This window comes from Buteo buteo, chromosome 4 (assembly GCF_964188355.1).
Source record: "Buteo buteo chromosome 4, bButBut1.hap1.1, whole genome shotgun sequence".
NCBI lineage: Eukaryota > Metazoa > Chordata > Aves > Accipitriformes > Accipitridae > Buteo > Buteo buteo.
The window spans coordinates 65,528,645-65,543,124 of record NC_134174.1 but is presented as its reverse complement, the minus strand read 5'-3'; the positions used below and the strand labels follow the sequence as shown (position 1 = coordinate 65,543,124).

The 14,480-nt window shown below is 42.0% G+C and overlaps 1 protein-coding gene across 1 annotated transcript in view; it reads left to right on the top strand.

Annotated features, from left to right (window-relative positions):
- The first annotated feature begins 968 nt into the window (after nt 1-968).
- CPXM2 (carboxypeptidase X, M14 family member 2) overlaps nt 969-14,480 on the top strand; it is a 79,788-nt gene continuing 66,276 nt past the window's right edge. Inside the window, exon 1 of the mRNA XM_075026571.1 lies at nt 969-1,873. Within this exon, the coding sequence (XP_074882672.1) occupies nt 1,315-1,873 (559 nt within the window). The 5' untranslated portion in view covers nt 969-1,314. The remainder of the gene's footprint in view (nt 1,874-14,480) is intronic.

The following is a 14,480-nucleotide window of genomic DNA, read 5'->3' as shown; positions in this document are numbered from 1 at the left end:
CAATATAATCACTAAATTGTTTTGGGGATAGTGACTAAGAAAGCAAGGATGATCATTAAATATATGGAACTGGATGACCCATGGTCTGGAAACCAAATATACCAAAAGATATAGATACTGAGATACGAAATTATGCTTATTATGGTATTAAAGTTATGAGAAACACACACGAAACGTGATTGCAAAGGCAGAATAAAGAGTGGGGTAACAGATGTGATACTTTCTCCTAGCTGACTGGACAATGGCAAGAAATACAATACACATGGTGAAAATATAAGCTGGTATTTTCAACACGGGAGTAAGGATTCATATCTCATGCGAGCCAACTGCTGCACATTTCCTTCAGCACTGATGGTTATTTTAGAGGTATGAAAAAGATGAAAGATAAGATTTTATTCTCAGACAAATTGATTCCATTAACGACACTGGGTTACATGTGTGCAGCTGCTAGCACAATACGTCCTAATCTGTTTCGAAGATGTTTCAGAGAGAACAAAAGTCAGGATCGTTCCAAAAAAGAGTGAGAAAAAGGGCCACTGATGAAACATGTCCTTCCTGGTTTTCAGCTGGGCTGAATCCAGGGAGCTCCCATATACCCTAGGAGAAGCATCTTATAAATTGGCACATGCAGTGCGTTGAGTTATATTAGTTATATATAACATATATCTATATATGAAAAAAAAATAATTAGCATAATTATACATAAACTATACTTAAGTTTTAGATATATATATATAAACTAATATAAACAAAGGGGGCTGAGATCAGTGCTGGCGAGGGATCCTACATTTGTAAAAGGTAAAAAAAAAAAAAAAAATAAAAACATGAAAGGGAATATAGCACAAGGTCTATGGAATGAAGATTATTTGCCACAGACCCACATCACACGTATCTTCATGCATGCCCAGGGTCAAAGTACAGGCAGATCAACCCTGCCAGCCGCAGGCAGGGTTCATTCCCGGCTCCGTGTGCCCACCCCCGTCTGCACAGCATCTCCTGGGGGAGGGAAACACTTTTGTACACAGGCTGGGAGGCAAAGGCTGGCTGCCAAGTTTACTTTTCTTTGAATAAATGCTCTCTTGGATCAGCTGCGTGCGGGAAGACTAAAGGAACTGTTAGGGGATTTAGCTGAAACTGTCTCGTAACTCTGTTTTTGGGGGGAGAAAGAGGCAACGACAGCAACAACAACAAAAAAAAATAATGAAAGGCAGGAGAGGAAAAGCAGCAAGCTAACCGTGCTGGAGATCCCACCTGCCAAACGCCGGCGGAGCAGAGCGCTTGTCCGTCTGTCTGGCTGGTGAGCCCGACGATCACATGCATCCCCGTCCTGCCCCCTCCCTCCGCAGCCCTCCATCCCGCTGCGCTCCTCGCAACTTTTGCAAAACTAGCCCAAAGCGGAGGCATTTTTCGCAGGCAGGCTCCTTCAGCCCTCTGCGTCTCCTGGAGGGGGGGGGGGGATCGCCAGCTGCCAAGGCTCTCCGTTTTCCCTGTTTCCAAATAAAGTTCTGGGACTGGCGGAGGAGATTTCTGCAAAAGCGAACGATAATGATTGCCCTTAGCAAGAAAGGCTCATGTTCTTCTCAACTCTGCCTCGCTCTCTGCGCCTTTGGGCTGGCATTGCTGGGAGATGTGTCCCGGGCTGTCCCCATGGACGATCAGGATTATTACCTGCAGGAGATTAGCAACAGGGATCATTATTATTCCTTTCCGTATCCCGGTGAAGAGTTTTTTCCTTTCACGGAGCAACCTGGAGAGGAAGGACCTATCCGTGCTGCAGCGACAGAGGAGCACCCAGGGTTCAAACCGAGCAGGAAAGAGTTAAAACCGAAGAAAAGCAACAAAAAAGGAAAAACCATTCTTGAAACTCCACCAGGTAACTTTCCACCTCCTCCTCCAGAGCGTGGAGTCTGCTGAATCTCATGCTGACTGTGACTTTTAACATTAATGAATATCCAGTTAATGGCAGTCTTGGTAATAATAACAATAAATGTGCTCGTGGTGATGCTGATGACAACACATTTATTTTTAATATCCTACAGAACTTTTGCTGGGTTTTTAACCCTTTCCTCATCAAGTAAAGAGGTTTCAGAGTGGTAATGGATTATTTATGCTGCACTCTAGCTAGTATAGGGACTTTTCCTTAATTGCACTTGACAACTGGCTTGCTGTTAAAGCTGCTGTTCTCTAAGGAAAAGAAGAGAGGCAGATTCCGTAGTAAAAGCTACTTGTATATGGTAACACCCTACTTTATCCCTTGTCATTTTAATCTGAGAGGTTCCTGAATTAATTTTACTTATAAACCTGTGAATTTCTTTGAGATGTCACTTTAAAGCACTCCAGAGGAAGATACGTAAACAAAGATCTTCCTGTAAAAGACTAAGCCATAACAAGCTCAATTTGATTATTGACCTCTAAAATAAAGAAATTACATAGCAACAAAAATGCCTTATAATAAAAAAGGCCATCCTTTATTCCATTTTCTATTTTCTGCATTTGATTAGATGAAAATATGCAGCTATTAAAGTTTGCAGAATCTTGATCAGCTTTTCCCATTGCACCACCTTGAAAGAAGAGTATTTTCTTTCTGCGTTTTCTGAATGTACAGTAGGTACTTTGCTGGTTTGGGACACTTCGGAGTGAGTTTGGCCCATGTGATGAACTTTAGAGTTTTAAAATTTGGGGCCAAATCCCCCTTCCCTACAGCTGAACTCCCCTTTACTTCAGAAGGAAACTTTTAATGTTAGCTGCTCGAGCATAGGGCACAAAGTTTGCAATTTAGAGCCATTAATACCTGCAGTACAGCAAAACAGAGGATCAAGGGTTGTAGAGTGACATTAACTTTTCCCTGTTACATCTAGCAGATAATAAAGAAAATATTTTCAATTTAATGTTAACACTAACAGAAATTAATTAGCCTTTGATTAGCAAAGATATGAGCGTTTATAATAGTTAATAGTGATAAGAAAATACCATTTCTGAAATCTGGAAAACCGTTTGTGGGGCAGCCAGTTTGGATTGCCCGTGTAACTCAAGGCTGAAATCACAGATGACAGCAAATCCACCTTGTCTCAGGGAGCAGAGACACGAGACATCTGTGCCGGTGGCTCCCTCGGGGACCAGCAGCTTCCCAAGCACACGGCACTGCCTGGACCGTCTCAAGGACTGGCTTATTAGGTTTATTATCTAACCATGGGCGACGCAGAGGTTTTAAAGCTACCTAATTAAGTACCAGGCTTCTTCATTGTGCTGGAGACAATAGTTTTCCAGCCTGTAGTGGGATGTTCTGCAGTTCAGCTCTGCTTTCACCTTCCCCATCGTTTTTTTCCCCAATTTCCCCAACACCACCATTTCAGACATACTCCACCAAACACAGAGCACCATGACAGCGATGAGGATAGCATCCAATCTGTGAGGGCAATGTTCATTTCTCGTTATGGACAAGCGTATTCCTTGTTCCCCATCCACTGCACCAAGCACCTTACAGGTGCAGAGAAGGCAGCAGCTCTACAAATAATTACCTCCATCATTATGGAACACTCGTCCCTCCCAAACCTGGTTTGGTTCCTGCACCGTAGGGATAGCAGTACAAAATTCAGACTATATTACACTGCTGACCTACTAGGGGAGCATACTGAGGTTTTATGGGTAGTCTGAATTTGGTCATTTCCTAAGAATGTTTGATTTTACCAATGGAATCACATTCATTTTTCTGTATAGGGAATGATGGAATTAGAAAAGGATAAAAAGACCTCCCCAAACCTTCCGCAGAAAACACTCCATTGTGCGCCAGCCAGTTGACTTGTGCAAGTTTCATCTCCTGATTTACTGCATTTTACCTTCCACCCTACCTGACTCTCTGAGTCCAGGCAGTCATTTTATTTCTGCAGTCAGGTGAGATCCTTCCTCAGCCTCCTCCTCTTCTTCCACATGGCCAAGCGCAAGATGAAGGGGAGCACGGGAGAGGCTCGTGATGTCCCACCAAAAGCAGCTGGAAATAACTCAGTCCTTGCTGCCGCAGCAGGCACATGTTCTTTTGGCACAGCTGAGCTACCAAGCTCAAAGCTTTCACCAGCCATGTGCAAGAAGAGGTTATAACGCCTATGAGCTTTTAAAAAAATAGCCAGAGGTACAACAAACAACCGATGCCCTCCACCAAGCTTTCGCTCCTTGCTCCAGCGCATGGAGGCTGGACACCAACTCGACAAACTGGCTGTTAGACTTACTTTAATATGGGAAAATGCGGTGTATTTCCTCGGGAGCAGCTGAACTATTTTAACTGAAATAGCCATAATAAGCCCTAAGGCAAACGCCCAGCAAAGAGAATGGTTACCATTTGTTAAAGATGTAAGTGAAAACAGGAGGGTTTTAGCAGGAAGTGTCAGGCAATTTTAACTGCAGACAATGTTAAAAGTTCTGGCTATAATATTTGAAATTTCTCCTTTCTCCTCTCCCAACGGAGGGCAAGGGCCGGGTCCTGCCGGTGCAGTGACTCCAATGCTCAGTGCCATGTCACCGTGTCACCAGGGATCGGTCTGAAATGAAGATCTGACAATCTGGCCCCTCACAGTGATGCCTAAATAATAATACCTACCTATAATTTCTCACAGTTGGGCTGTTAAGAGGATGACTAGAAATAATAATAGCAGTTCCCAAACAGATATCCATGAATAGTAACTATAAATCTGGCTGTGTAAATAAATGTGTTGTGTCTATATGTATACATTTATGTGTTTATACATATATCTGGAAGTGGAATTGATTTATTGGACATGCAGTAAATACAAAAATTTGCTTTTTGTGAGGCTCACTGGCAGCCGGGGCATGTGGGATTAATTAGTTGTAACAAACAATAGTCTGGCTGGGAGCTGGGATGAAGAAAGCGGAGGAACGGGAATGTGTGATCTGCCCTTTGGCTGAGCAGCTGGTACTGATCAGCCCTAGCTTTGAATCAAAGTTGCAATCAAATATAGCAGTCTGAAGGACACGGCACATAACAGATGACACAGGCTCAATTTATTTAAGCTAATTCCTGAAGGTGGTGAGAATATAGATATTTTCAATCTGTGAAATATTAATGTAGAGAGAAAGCCTATTGATGCCCGTGGGGTTGCAATGTGTTGGCGGTTTTTTTAAGTATTATTAGAATCAATATTTGCAAATACTCGATTCAGATTACAGTTAAAAATATCAGCCTGCCTCCTTGCCCTTTAAATGACTCATAAATGAAGTGGTACTAGGTCATCCTTGGAAGGTAAACAGTTGGATTGACAGTTTCTGTATATACATGTTTCCATTTTCTAATTCCATCCTTGTTTGTTTAGGCCACTATCCAAAGCCCATTCAAATCAGTGGAAAGAGTCTTGTTAATGTCAATGTTTTTCTTTTATGAGGCCTTTAATAGAGTTTAATGTATGCCGTCTCAGCTACCATCTGTGGGGCAGATTCCTACAGATGGTTTGGAGGTCTGTCTGCATACAGGCAAAAATTCATCACGGCGAGGTTTATGGGGCTGAGGTCCCCACGAACACTGCTCAGTGTCGCACATCGCTCTGGAACATGACTCAATAGTTCCCATCGTCAATCCTATTGCACCCAAACCCGCCACAATTAAATCTGCAATTTTGATTTGATTTACAAAACTTGTACTTGTTATAGTAGTTCTTGCTCTGGCCATACCTCAGTTCTGACTGCCTTTAGAAAATAAAGGAGTAGGGTTTATTTATATGGCAGGGCTCAGAATGGGATCCTAGTGCACATCTATTTTGTATTTCACAGGTCTTCCAGTGTTGGATATCTGCGCAATCCAACATGTGCGTGTGTGTAGTAATCATGATTTCTTTTGCCTTGTCTTATCTGTTGCTTTCCCCGGACAGGCTTGATGAAACTCTTCAGCTGCATCACTGTTTACTTGACCCGTATTTGTTTATTTTTGTGTAATGTTGCCACCTGTTCAACAATGTAATTCTTAAGGTTTTTGGTTTGTTAGTTTTTTTTATTTTATGTAGTGCATAGGAATCTCTTGGATGGGTCAAGATCTCACTGGACCACGTGTCTGAGGAGGAGTCAGCAAGGGAAGGCAAAAAGGGGATAAATGGCCAATGCAAGCAACCATGAAAATTATCTTGCAGAAGGAATTTGAATGTATAAAAATAGGCTGATAGTACATTAATTGAGGCATTTATCAAGATATGAGATAATGAAGGCTTGGAGAAAGATCAGTGAGTGAATGATGAGGAAAAGCTGAATCAGAGAGATGTCATTCAGGAAAAACTGGAAAGTTTTTGGTGCAAAATGGCGATAAAGACCTGAAGTGGGTGTGAAGTTAAAAACATGACAAGTTTATGGTGTTACTGGCATTTGAATGGTGAATTTGTTCCTAGGAAGAAGATCTGAGAGAGTGGTATGTAAGGCATTGGACTGATAGCTGAAAGCACTTAAGAAGGGGTCAGCAAGATACACCAGGTTTCCAGCCAGAACAGAAGGAAAAAAAGAAGGAAAAGGTAGCCTGTGAATCAGCATTGCTTGCCAAAATTGTGGGTTTGGATGGGATTAGCTAGAGCAAAGATGGAAAAGTCTGAAAACAGGCAGGCTGAAGGCGTACCTAGAGTGAGGAGGAAGTCTGGGAGCAAAGAGAGTCACCAAAGTAAAAGTTTTCTAAAGACATTTGAGTCCAGCATATTGAACTTTGCTGGCACGTTGAAGACGGGGTAACGCCTCAGAGCTCTGGCTAGGAGAAAAAGTCATTAGAAACGTTGGCAAGGTGCCTTTGAGCAGAACGCAAGGGCCGAAAGCCAGACGGGGCGGGCGACCGGCGTGGGTCTGGCAGGGAGCGGAGCCGGCGGTGGCTTTCGGCAGCGCGTCGGGGAGCTTAGAGGGAGAGGTGTGAAGGGAGCTGGGGCGGGAGCTGGGAATACAGAAGAGATTCGGGGGGGACGGGAAACCGGCTTTTGGCTTAGGGAACCGAATCGGAGGGTGAAGCGAAGGTTGGGGGATGACTGCGTACCTAGGCTGGTATTTAAGCGGAGGCTATTCAGTGATAAATGACTCGTACAGGAACTGGGAATAAATAAGCCCAGGATTATCACTGTGCTGGGTAATTACCAGTGCTGCTGTTTTCTAGCCCACTGGTATCCCCTTTCCTAAACCTTGTAGCTGGCTTCCATTCCTAAGAAGCCCAGAGAAAGTGGAGCACTCCTGTGACCTAGACTGTAGATTGTAATTTTAAAGCTTTTGCTTAAAACTTCTTATACTAGCAACTTTTAAGAATGAACTCATTGGCCCTAGGTGCATATCCCATGAATTTTAATATGACCTGTATCACATCCTAATTGCCAGATGTGACAAGCAAAGATGAAAACCTGTGGCTTTTAATGAGCTTTCTTTCATCTACCAGCTTCTATTTTCTCCTTACCACTTCTACATATATGTAGAATAATGAAATGTAACATAGCCATTCCATTTAAGAGCCCATCCTTTAAAGAATGTCACAACAAAAGAGGACAAAGGATGACTAAGAATGAATAATGAGCAATGCCCTCAAAACTGGCCAAACCTTTTTGATTAGCATCTTTCCTTACCCATGGCTTCAATGAATAATGTAACATGAAGAAAAAAAAAAAAAGAATAAACACATTTGATTATGCTAGGGAAAACCGTTTTCTATGATAATTATCCTAGCAGCCTTCTCTGAATTCAAACTAATTTTTAAGGTGAGAAAAATACCTCTTTAAAAAGGGGATGGTTTCACTGAGGAGATTTTAATAGTATGAACCTGAGTCTAGACTTGTTCCTGAAATGCCAGCATATCACAGGTCACTCATTATTTGAATTCATTCTTGGTTTTTAATGTTATTCTCTGTTCAGTGAGCTGGCTAGACAGGTCAATCCGATGGTTCACAATCAAATTTCATTTATTTCTTTTGGGTTTGGAATGAAGTCTTCTGTCAGCTATGTGAACTTAGAATCTGTCGAAAAGATGAAGTAGTGGAAGTGGAAGGTATGGTGCAGAAGAAGTAATTTCTTGAATTTTCAATGTCTGAGCCTTTTTATTCCTGGGATTTTTGAATCTTGCCCAATTCACTGTCTATCTAAAAAGCAGACTACCGAAAGATTTGTTGTCTGTGTACAGAGCTGATTATTATATTCACACATAGTCGTTGCTTGTGCTCATATTGTTATTATGCAAAGGATGCATTAGGTCTCATCTTCTTGTCAGGCTTCTGGTGAGGTTATGTCTTGTGGTACTGCTTGTTTTATAAAGCAAGACTTTTTGAAATGAACATATAAATATGTGCCTTTAACACTAGGTTTTGGGGTACTTCAGGAAAACAGGAACAAGCAAAGCTCTGATGTAGCCAAAATTATTTGCCTTTTAATATCCAGTGATTACACATGCAAAACGCTCCATAGCCTTTACTCACCTCAAACAGGCATTCACCAGGAGAAAACAGAGGTGATGGGAATGATCACTCACGTTAGAAACAGACAATCGCCTTTAATCTTTCTGTCCCTGGGAGCTACCTGAATGGACAGTTTAGTCCTATTTAATTCAATAGGCCATGAATCAAAGGGAGCATTCGAGTTTCCTTCAATTTTCACATGGGATTTCATTCAGGGGTGGTCGTGGCCGTCGTATCTGTGCAGTTACATCTCCAGTGTAGAAGTTACTTCTCAGTAACCTGCCTGAACACACTATCCATCCCCAGACAAGAATAAAGCGCATGGAAAATGGAAATAAGAATGTTTAGAGGACACTGTGGCCAGCCCCAAGATGGGTCTCTAACACAGCTGCTGTCTGATTATTTTCCTGATGGGGACATCTTTTCCCGAGCCACAGGTGATGCTGGTCACTGAGCACATCCACCTCTTTCAGGGACCAGCCTTGCTCCTCTGGAAGCCTTTCTCTCGCTATTTCTGACTATTAGTCAACTATTAAAGTCAACTATATTGACTTCAAAAGGTGTTTGGTGGGGTGTTTACATTTCTGATCAAGTAATGAAAAACACCTACATTAAATCGTTAGTAAAGCACATGGCAATGTTAATTCACCACTTCTGATGCAAGCAGGTTTCTAATTTCCTTGTAGCACAGCCAAAGGAACACTTGTGATTCCATTCCCCTGTGGTTTTATCATCCCGGTGTGGGGAAGAACAGGGTCCTCGGGGTGTCTGCTGTGAGCTGGAAGGGATGGAGCACCATCAGAGAGGAGCAAGGCATTTTATTCTTCGTGCAGTCACCAGGCAGTGCTAAATCAGCTTGACAAGTGTAAAAGGAAAACTGTTTCTCTTTTCTACCCATAGCTAAAAATGGCAACAAAAAAAAGGTGAGAAAAACAAGAGGGGGAATGAAGAGATGCCAGATGGTGACTCAGAGAGTCAGAGTGCCTATGAAGACATCAGAGGAAGTATGTGGGGATCATTTAAAGCATCTTTAGAGTACTCGGGTTTAGCTGTTAATCTCTCTAGCCCTGTTTGAATTAAATTACAAAGGGTGGTCTGGTGAGTCTGCTGATAGATATCTAAGTCCCATTTTGGACATAAAATACTCCTCTTGTGGTGGGTAACATACTGGCATTGGCAAGCTGGTATGTTACTATAGGTTAAACGGAGACGAGAAAAGATAAAGGTTTTCATTCCTTATTTCCACAGCAATCTGCATCATTTTTCTAAACAAAAAGAGGCTTAAAAGTGACTTTCTGATTCTGGAGGGGTGTTTAAAGGAGCTATCTTATAAACGGGAATCAGGCCCAATACACTGTAGAGTGCATTTTACAAGAATGTCTGGTAAAAAATTATGAGCTACTAATACTGTGTCAGAGCTGGAGAAACACATTTTACTCTTGGATTAGGAAAAGTGAATGATTTCCTATTCCGACACGAGTGAGCCCCAAACCTGCACTGCATGGTCTGCGTGGGGCTGCGTCACAGTGTGTCTGCTGGGATTTGATATTATAGAAAATAGCAAAAAAGCTGGCGAGCTTCAGCGGACCATAGTGACTTCCAGTAACTATGGCTCATGGGTGAAGTTGAGTATCTGATTTAGTAGTGGAAGCACCCAGATATAGGATTAATATTCTGTTTACTTGTGGTTATTTACAGTATGGAAACCCTCTAAATGTACAGGTCTGTAAATTATAGTTAATGATACAGTTCTGCTCCTGCTTTAACACAAGAATTAGCAGGATGCTGTATCTGCAAAAGCGCTGCTGCATCGAACAGTCCAAACAAGGAACGTAAGAAAAGTTGTTGTATACATAAGTTAAACATAGTTCATGTACTGGCAGCTTAGATCTCTTTTTACTTCTTTCTGCTACACAATGTACCTACTCTAGTTTCTAGCTGCTGACATGGAAAATATTACTTTCAAAATGAATAGTGAACCTGATTAATGGAACTCTCTCTTTTTTTTTTTTTTTGATTAATCGCTTATAGATCTATTTTGTGTTTTATCTTTTTTTTTTTTTTTTTTTTAATGAATTGCCTGACAGAATTCTTACATGACTTGGGCTGCTTGTGAATTATGTGAGGTATGTACCTGGCAATAGTGGTCTCTATAATCAACATGATTCCCAAGGACCAAGTTCAACTAACAATGCAACTTAGAACTTCATGAAGTCTATATTAAAGGATTATGTGCATTTTTATAGTTATAAACTTCTAAAAATACAGGAGTTTTGAAAGAGTGTTGTGCTTGACAACAGATTGCAATCTAAGAAAGCTCCTGTCCTTAGATATATAGCCACAGGTAGTGATTGTTTTGGTGGTAGTGATGGAAACTGTAGTCAATATTTCTCTATTTCATTCATTGAGAGCTAATACAAATACCATAATAATCACCTCCATTCAGGAGACATGGACAGGCAAATGCTCAGTTTTGAATCCTAGTACATGGCAGACAGGTCTTCACCATCCAGAAAGAGACACTACTAGATACGATAGGTACAGCGTTCACCTGTGCTATATTGGGACTCTGTTGGCTTCAGCACCAGAGTCCTGTATTCAGGTGGTTCTTCTTTCTTTTGGGCATCAATAGCTCATCCAGACAATGGCCAACAGAGCTTCCTAGATCTGATTTGCTTGCTTAGATTATGTGCTTAAGTACTTCCTGTAGCTGATTTCTTCCTCACACTCCCACATATCACAGATTTAGCAGTTTCCTTGTCATTTCCCTTCTTTTTGGCTCTACAGGATTGATCCTCCTGGCTGGGATCTAAAGGGGAACCTTTGCCTTTTACCTGTTTCCTCCTATGAACCTCAGAAAGCAAAACAGTTTCCCATTTCAAGGGGAGTTATGTTTGACAAGAGGGCACAGAGCCAGGCCAAGTATCTCCTTCCTCTAACACATCTAAGATTTACTGTAAACTGCCCGAGCGCGTTAATCATTGCGGTGTGCTGGGAGATGGTGTTTGCAATGGGAGCAACTGAAAACCATCTTTCTCATTCTTTCCCAGAAATTAGAGTATTTTTATGTTCGCCTCTTCAGAGATAGAGTGTTTTATGGTGACAGGTTTATGGCTCCTCTCTACTTTCAGGGTCCTCCTAAAACATCTGTCAAATGAAGAGAAAAGTTCAAAGTATCTTAGAAAAGCTGATCTCAAATCTGGATGTAAGCACTCCCTACCACCACCATTACAACCACCCTTTATGCCAGATTTGGCTTTAACACACTCTTTCCCCCCCCCCCCCCATACACATGACAGAGGATGTCCGAACATAGGACCAGATTTCAACCCTCCCAAAGATTTTTTTACTGACTTAGAACACAAACTTCAGTTTCAGCCAAACAGCCTTTCATACGTGATTGCCTAAAAGTAGAACTTAAAACTTCAGCCTTTGACGACATGATTTTTCTCTTTTCCCCCTTAATTTCTTATATACTGAGAAGTTACATAAAACATTTTGGAAATAGAATTATATTTACCATCATGAGCTGGATGGCAAGTGCCCTACCCCAAAGGCTAGACCCAGTTTTATCCCACAGAGTATTTAAACTGCACTTTCTTTACGCACTTCAAATTCCAAGGAACAATTCCATCGAGAACTTTGCCAAAAGTATCTCTGGGTTATATATGGCCTGTACACATGGCTGGAGGGAAGGCTGGAATTTCCCATGATAACTCTGGACTCGGATCTCTCCGGGATACAGGTGGCCCAACAGCATGGGGACATGCCCCAGTCTTCAGTGTATGTCACTGGAGCAGGGGACTTCCCCTAAGGTGAGGCAATAGCTCTTACGCTGCTGGTGTATAGAGGGCTGAGGAGAGGAGAGGATGAGTAGCCAGGGCTGGTCATAGCCAAGGTCCAGCACACACCCCGGCTAAGACAAAGAGAAAAATGTCTTACAGCTCTTTTGGCAGATATTTTTTTCCTCAGGCTCCTCTGGATGGTTTTGGATCCCAGCAGAGGACTGTTATCCAAAACTTTTGCAGGCTGCTCAGATGAGTGTCTCACATCTGGTCCGGTTCCTTTGCATCAGGTATTTCATTAGATAAATACAAGTGACAAAAAGGGGTCCCCCCCCAGGATCTTTTTTCCATCTTGTAGTGCAACAGATGATTGGGGGATCATATATAGAGGCAGAAAGCTGAGTCTTCTTCCAAAGACCTTTGAAAATGCTGACAAGGTGAGCCCAGGTACTGCAGAGGCCCAGAGATGGGTGCGATGCGTGAGGCTCAGAGAAGAAAATGGATAAATTCCTCAGTTGCCAAACTTGCAGCGCAGGAGGAATGAGCGTTGAGGTATCTGGTCACTGAAATCACAACGTATAGCATCTGCTCTCTGCCTGAATGACTGAATTCTTTATTTAAAAAGAGAAGAAAATATGAGGTGTAATACACTCTTGATCCAATTTTTCTGCAAAACTACTGCTTATTGCTTAGGATCTGAAAACCCTTCCACAAAAAAAAGAGCGATGTCTGTTTGCAAGCAATAGTTTAAGTCCACAATGAACAAAGAGCAAAGCTCTCAACAGCAGCTGAAAGCATTCAGTGTTATTTTAAGCTATTAAATGAAAAGAGGGGGAGAAAAATCTTGTAGGTCTACTTTCTAAATAATCCAAATCATGATGAAGGCCAGTAGCATGTGGAATACAAAATATTGCAGACACATCTGAATTGTTTGATGTTGCTAATATGCAAACAGCAAATATGTACTAGGGTTTTTTGATGCTTGAATGCTAGTCAAATGGTGACCATACATGTAGAGATCCTACACTCTTACACAAGGAATAGAGTGGGAAATTTCAAAGTATGATAAAAATATGCTAGTATGGAGTTATGGAGCTATAATGCCACAGAGCTATTTGAAAAAGTGGAGAGAAGATAAGACAGAACTATTACTCTGCAAAATCATTCCATATTTCTGTTCATTAATCCTGAATCAGATTTTTTCCTCCCAATTAGCAAGTTGAAAAATGGGGGCGGGGGGAGGGGGGGTATGCTTTCTCTATTCCACAGCTTTTCAAGTGCAGAATACCTATACTTAGTAAATACTTCCAGCTCCTGTGGGTGGGAAGGAGGATGGGCTCTCCAAGGCAGCAGCTGAGTTAATAAGTCCCAAATCACAGCCTGCACTTTTCACATTAGCACATTCATGTTTTGCAGAGGAGACGAGGATTCTCTTGGTGACAACATGGGCTGTTGCTAGCATGACACTTTTCTGCAGGGATAGGATGTCAAACTTCACTGGGCAAGTGGTATAAATTAGGGTTTTTCTGAATGCTTTCCTGAGCAGTCCTCACTGGGTCCACAAGCTGGTAAATGCATTGCCTTTAGTTTAGATCTTTGGGCTTTCAGCCTTGAGCAAGTAGACGTGCGTGCATGCCACTTTAAACTCACTAATAACTCACATTTCATATCATTTGAAGCTTCTGACACACTTAGCTTTGAATCAGGGAAGCCTCCTATGGGCTAAATGTTTAACCTGTGATTATGAGCCTTTGCTGGACCAGGGCTGAATTGTTAAACAAAGCAGAAGGGATGTTTAGACAGAATGGATTTGGGGAATCTTTTGCGGGCTGCATAAAGCTGCAAGATCGTAGGAAGCTGGACGAGGGAAGAAGGACCTCTGAACACTCAGTCATTTGAGTTGGAGAGGTGCCTACCCTTTGGGATATTTGTCTGAACCTTGCGTGAACTGTTTCAGCTCCTTTGCTGAAGCGTGGAGCTGGAGCTTCATTACAGCTTCCCTGCCGAACCTCCAGTTCTTCCCTCCGGTCAGCTCAGAAATATCGACAGCCATGTCTTTCTCATGGTATTTTTAGCATTTCTCTTTCTGCAGGCAGGAAGCTCAGAGGCTTGTGAAAATGCTGAGTGCTCAAAATTTAAAAGATATTAACCGAGCTTTTAAAACCACAGAATCCTGGTGCTAGCTTGGGCTTGAGGCATTTTTTTGTTGTTGTTGGTGGTGGTTTAGTTCCCTAAATTGGCTTTTCTGTGACAGTTTGAGGGCAGGCAGAGAAGGGGAAGTAAAATGGAGGGAATA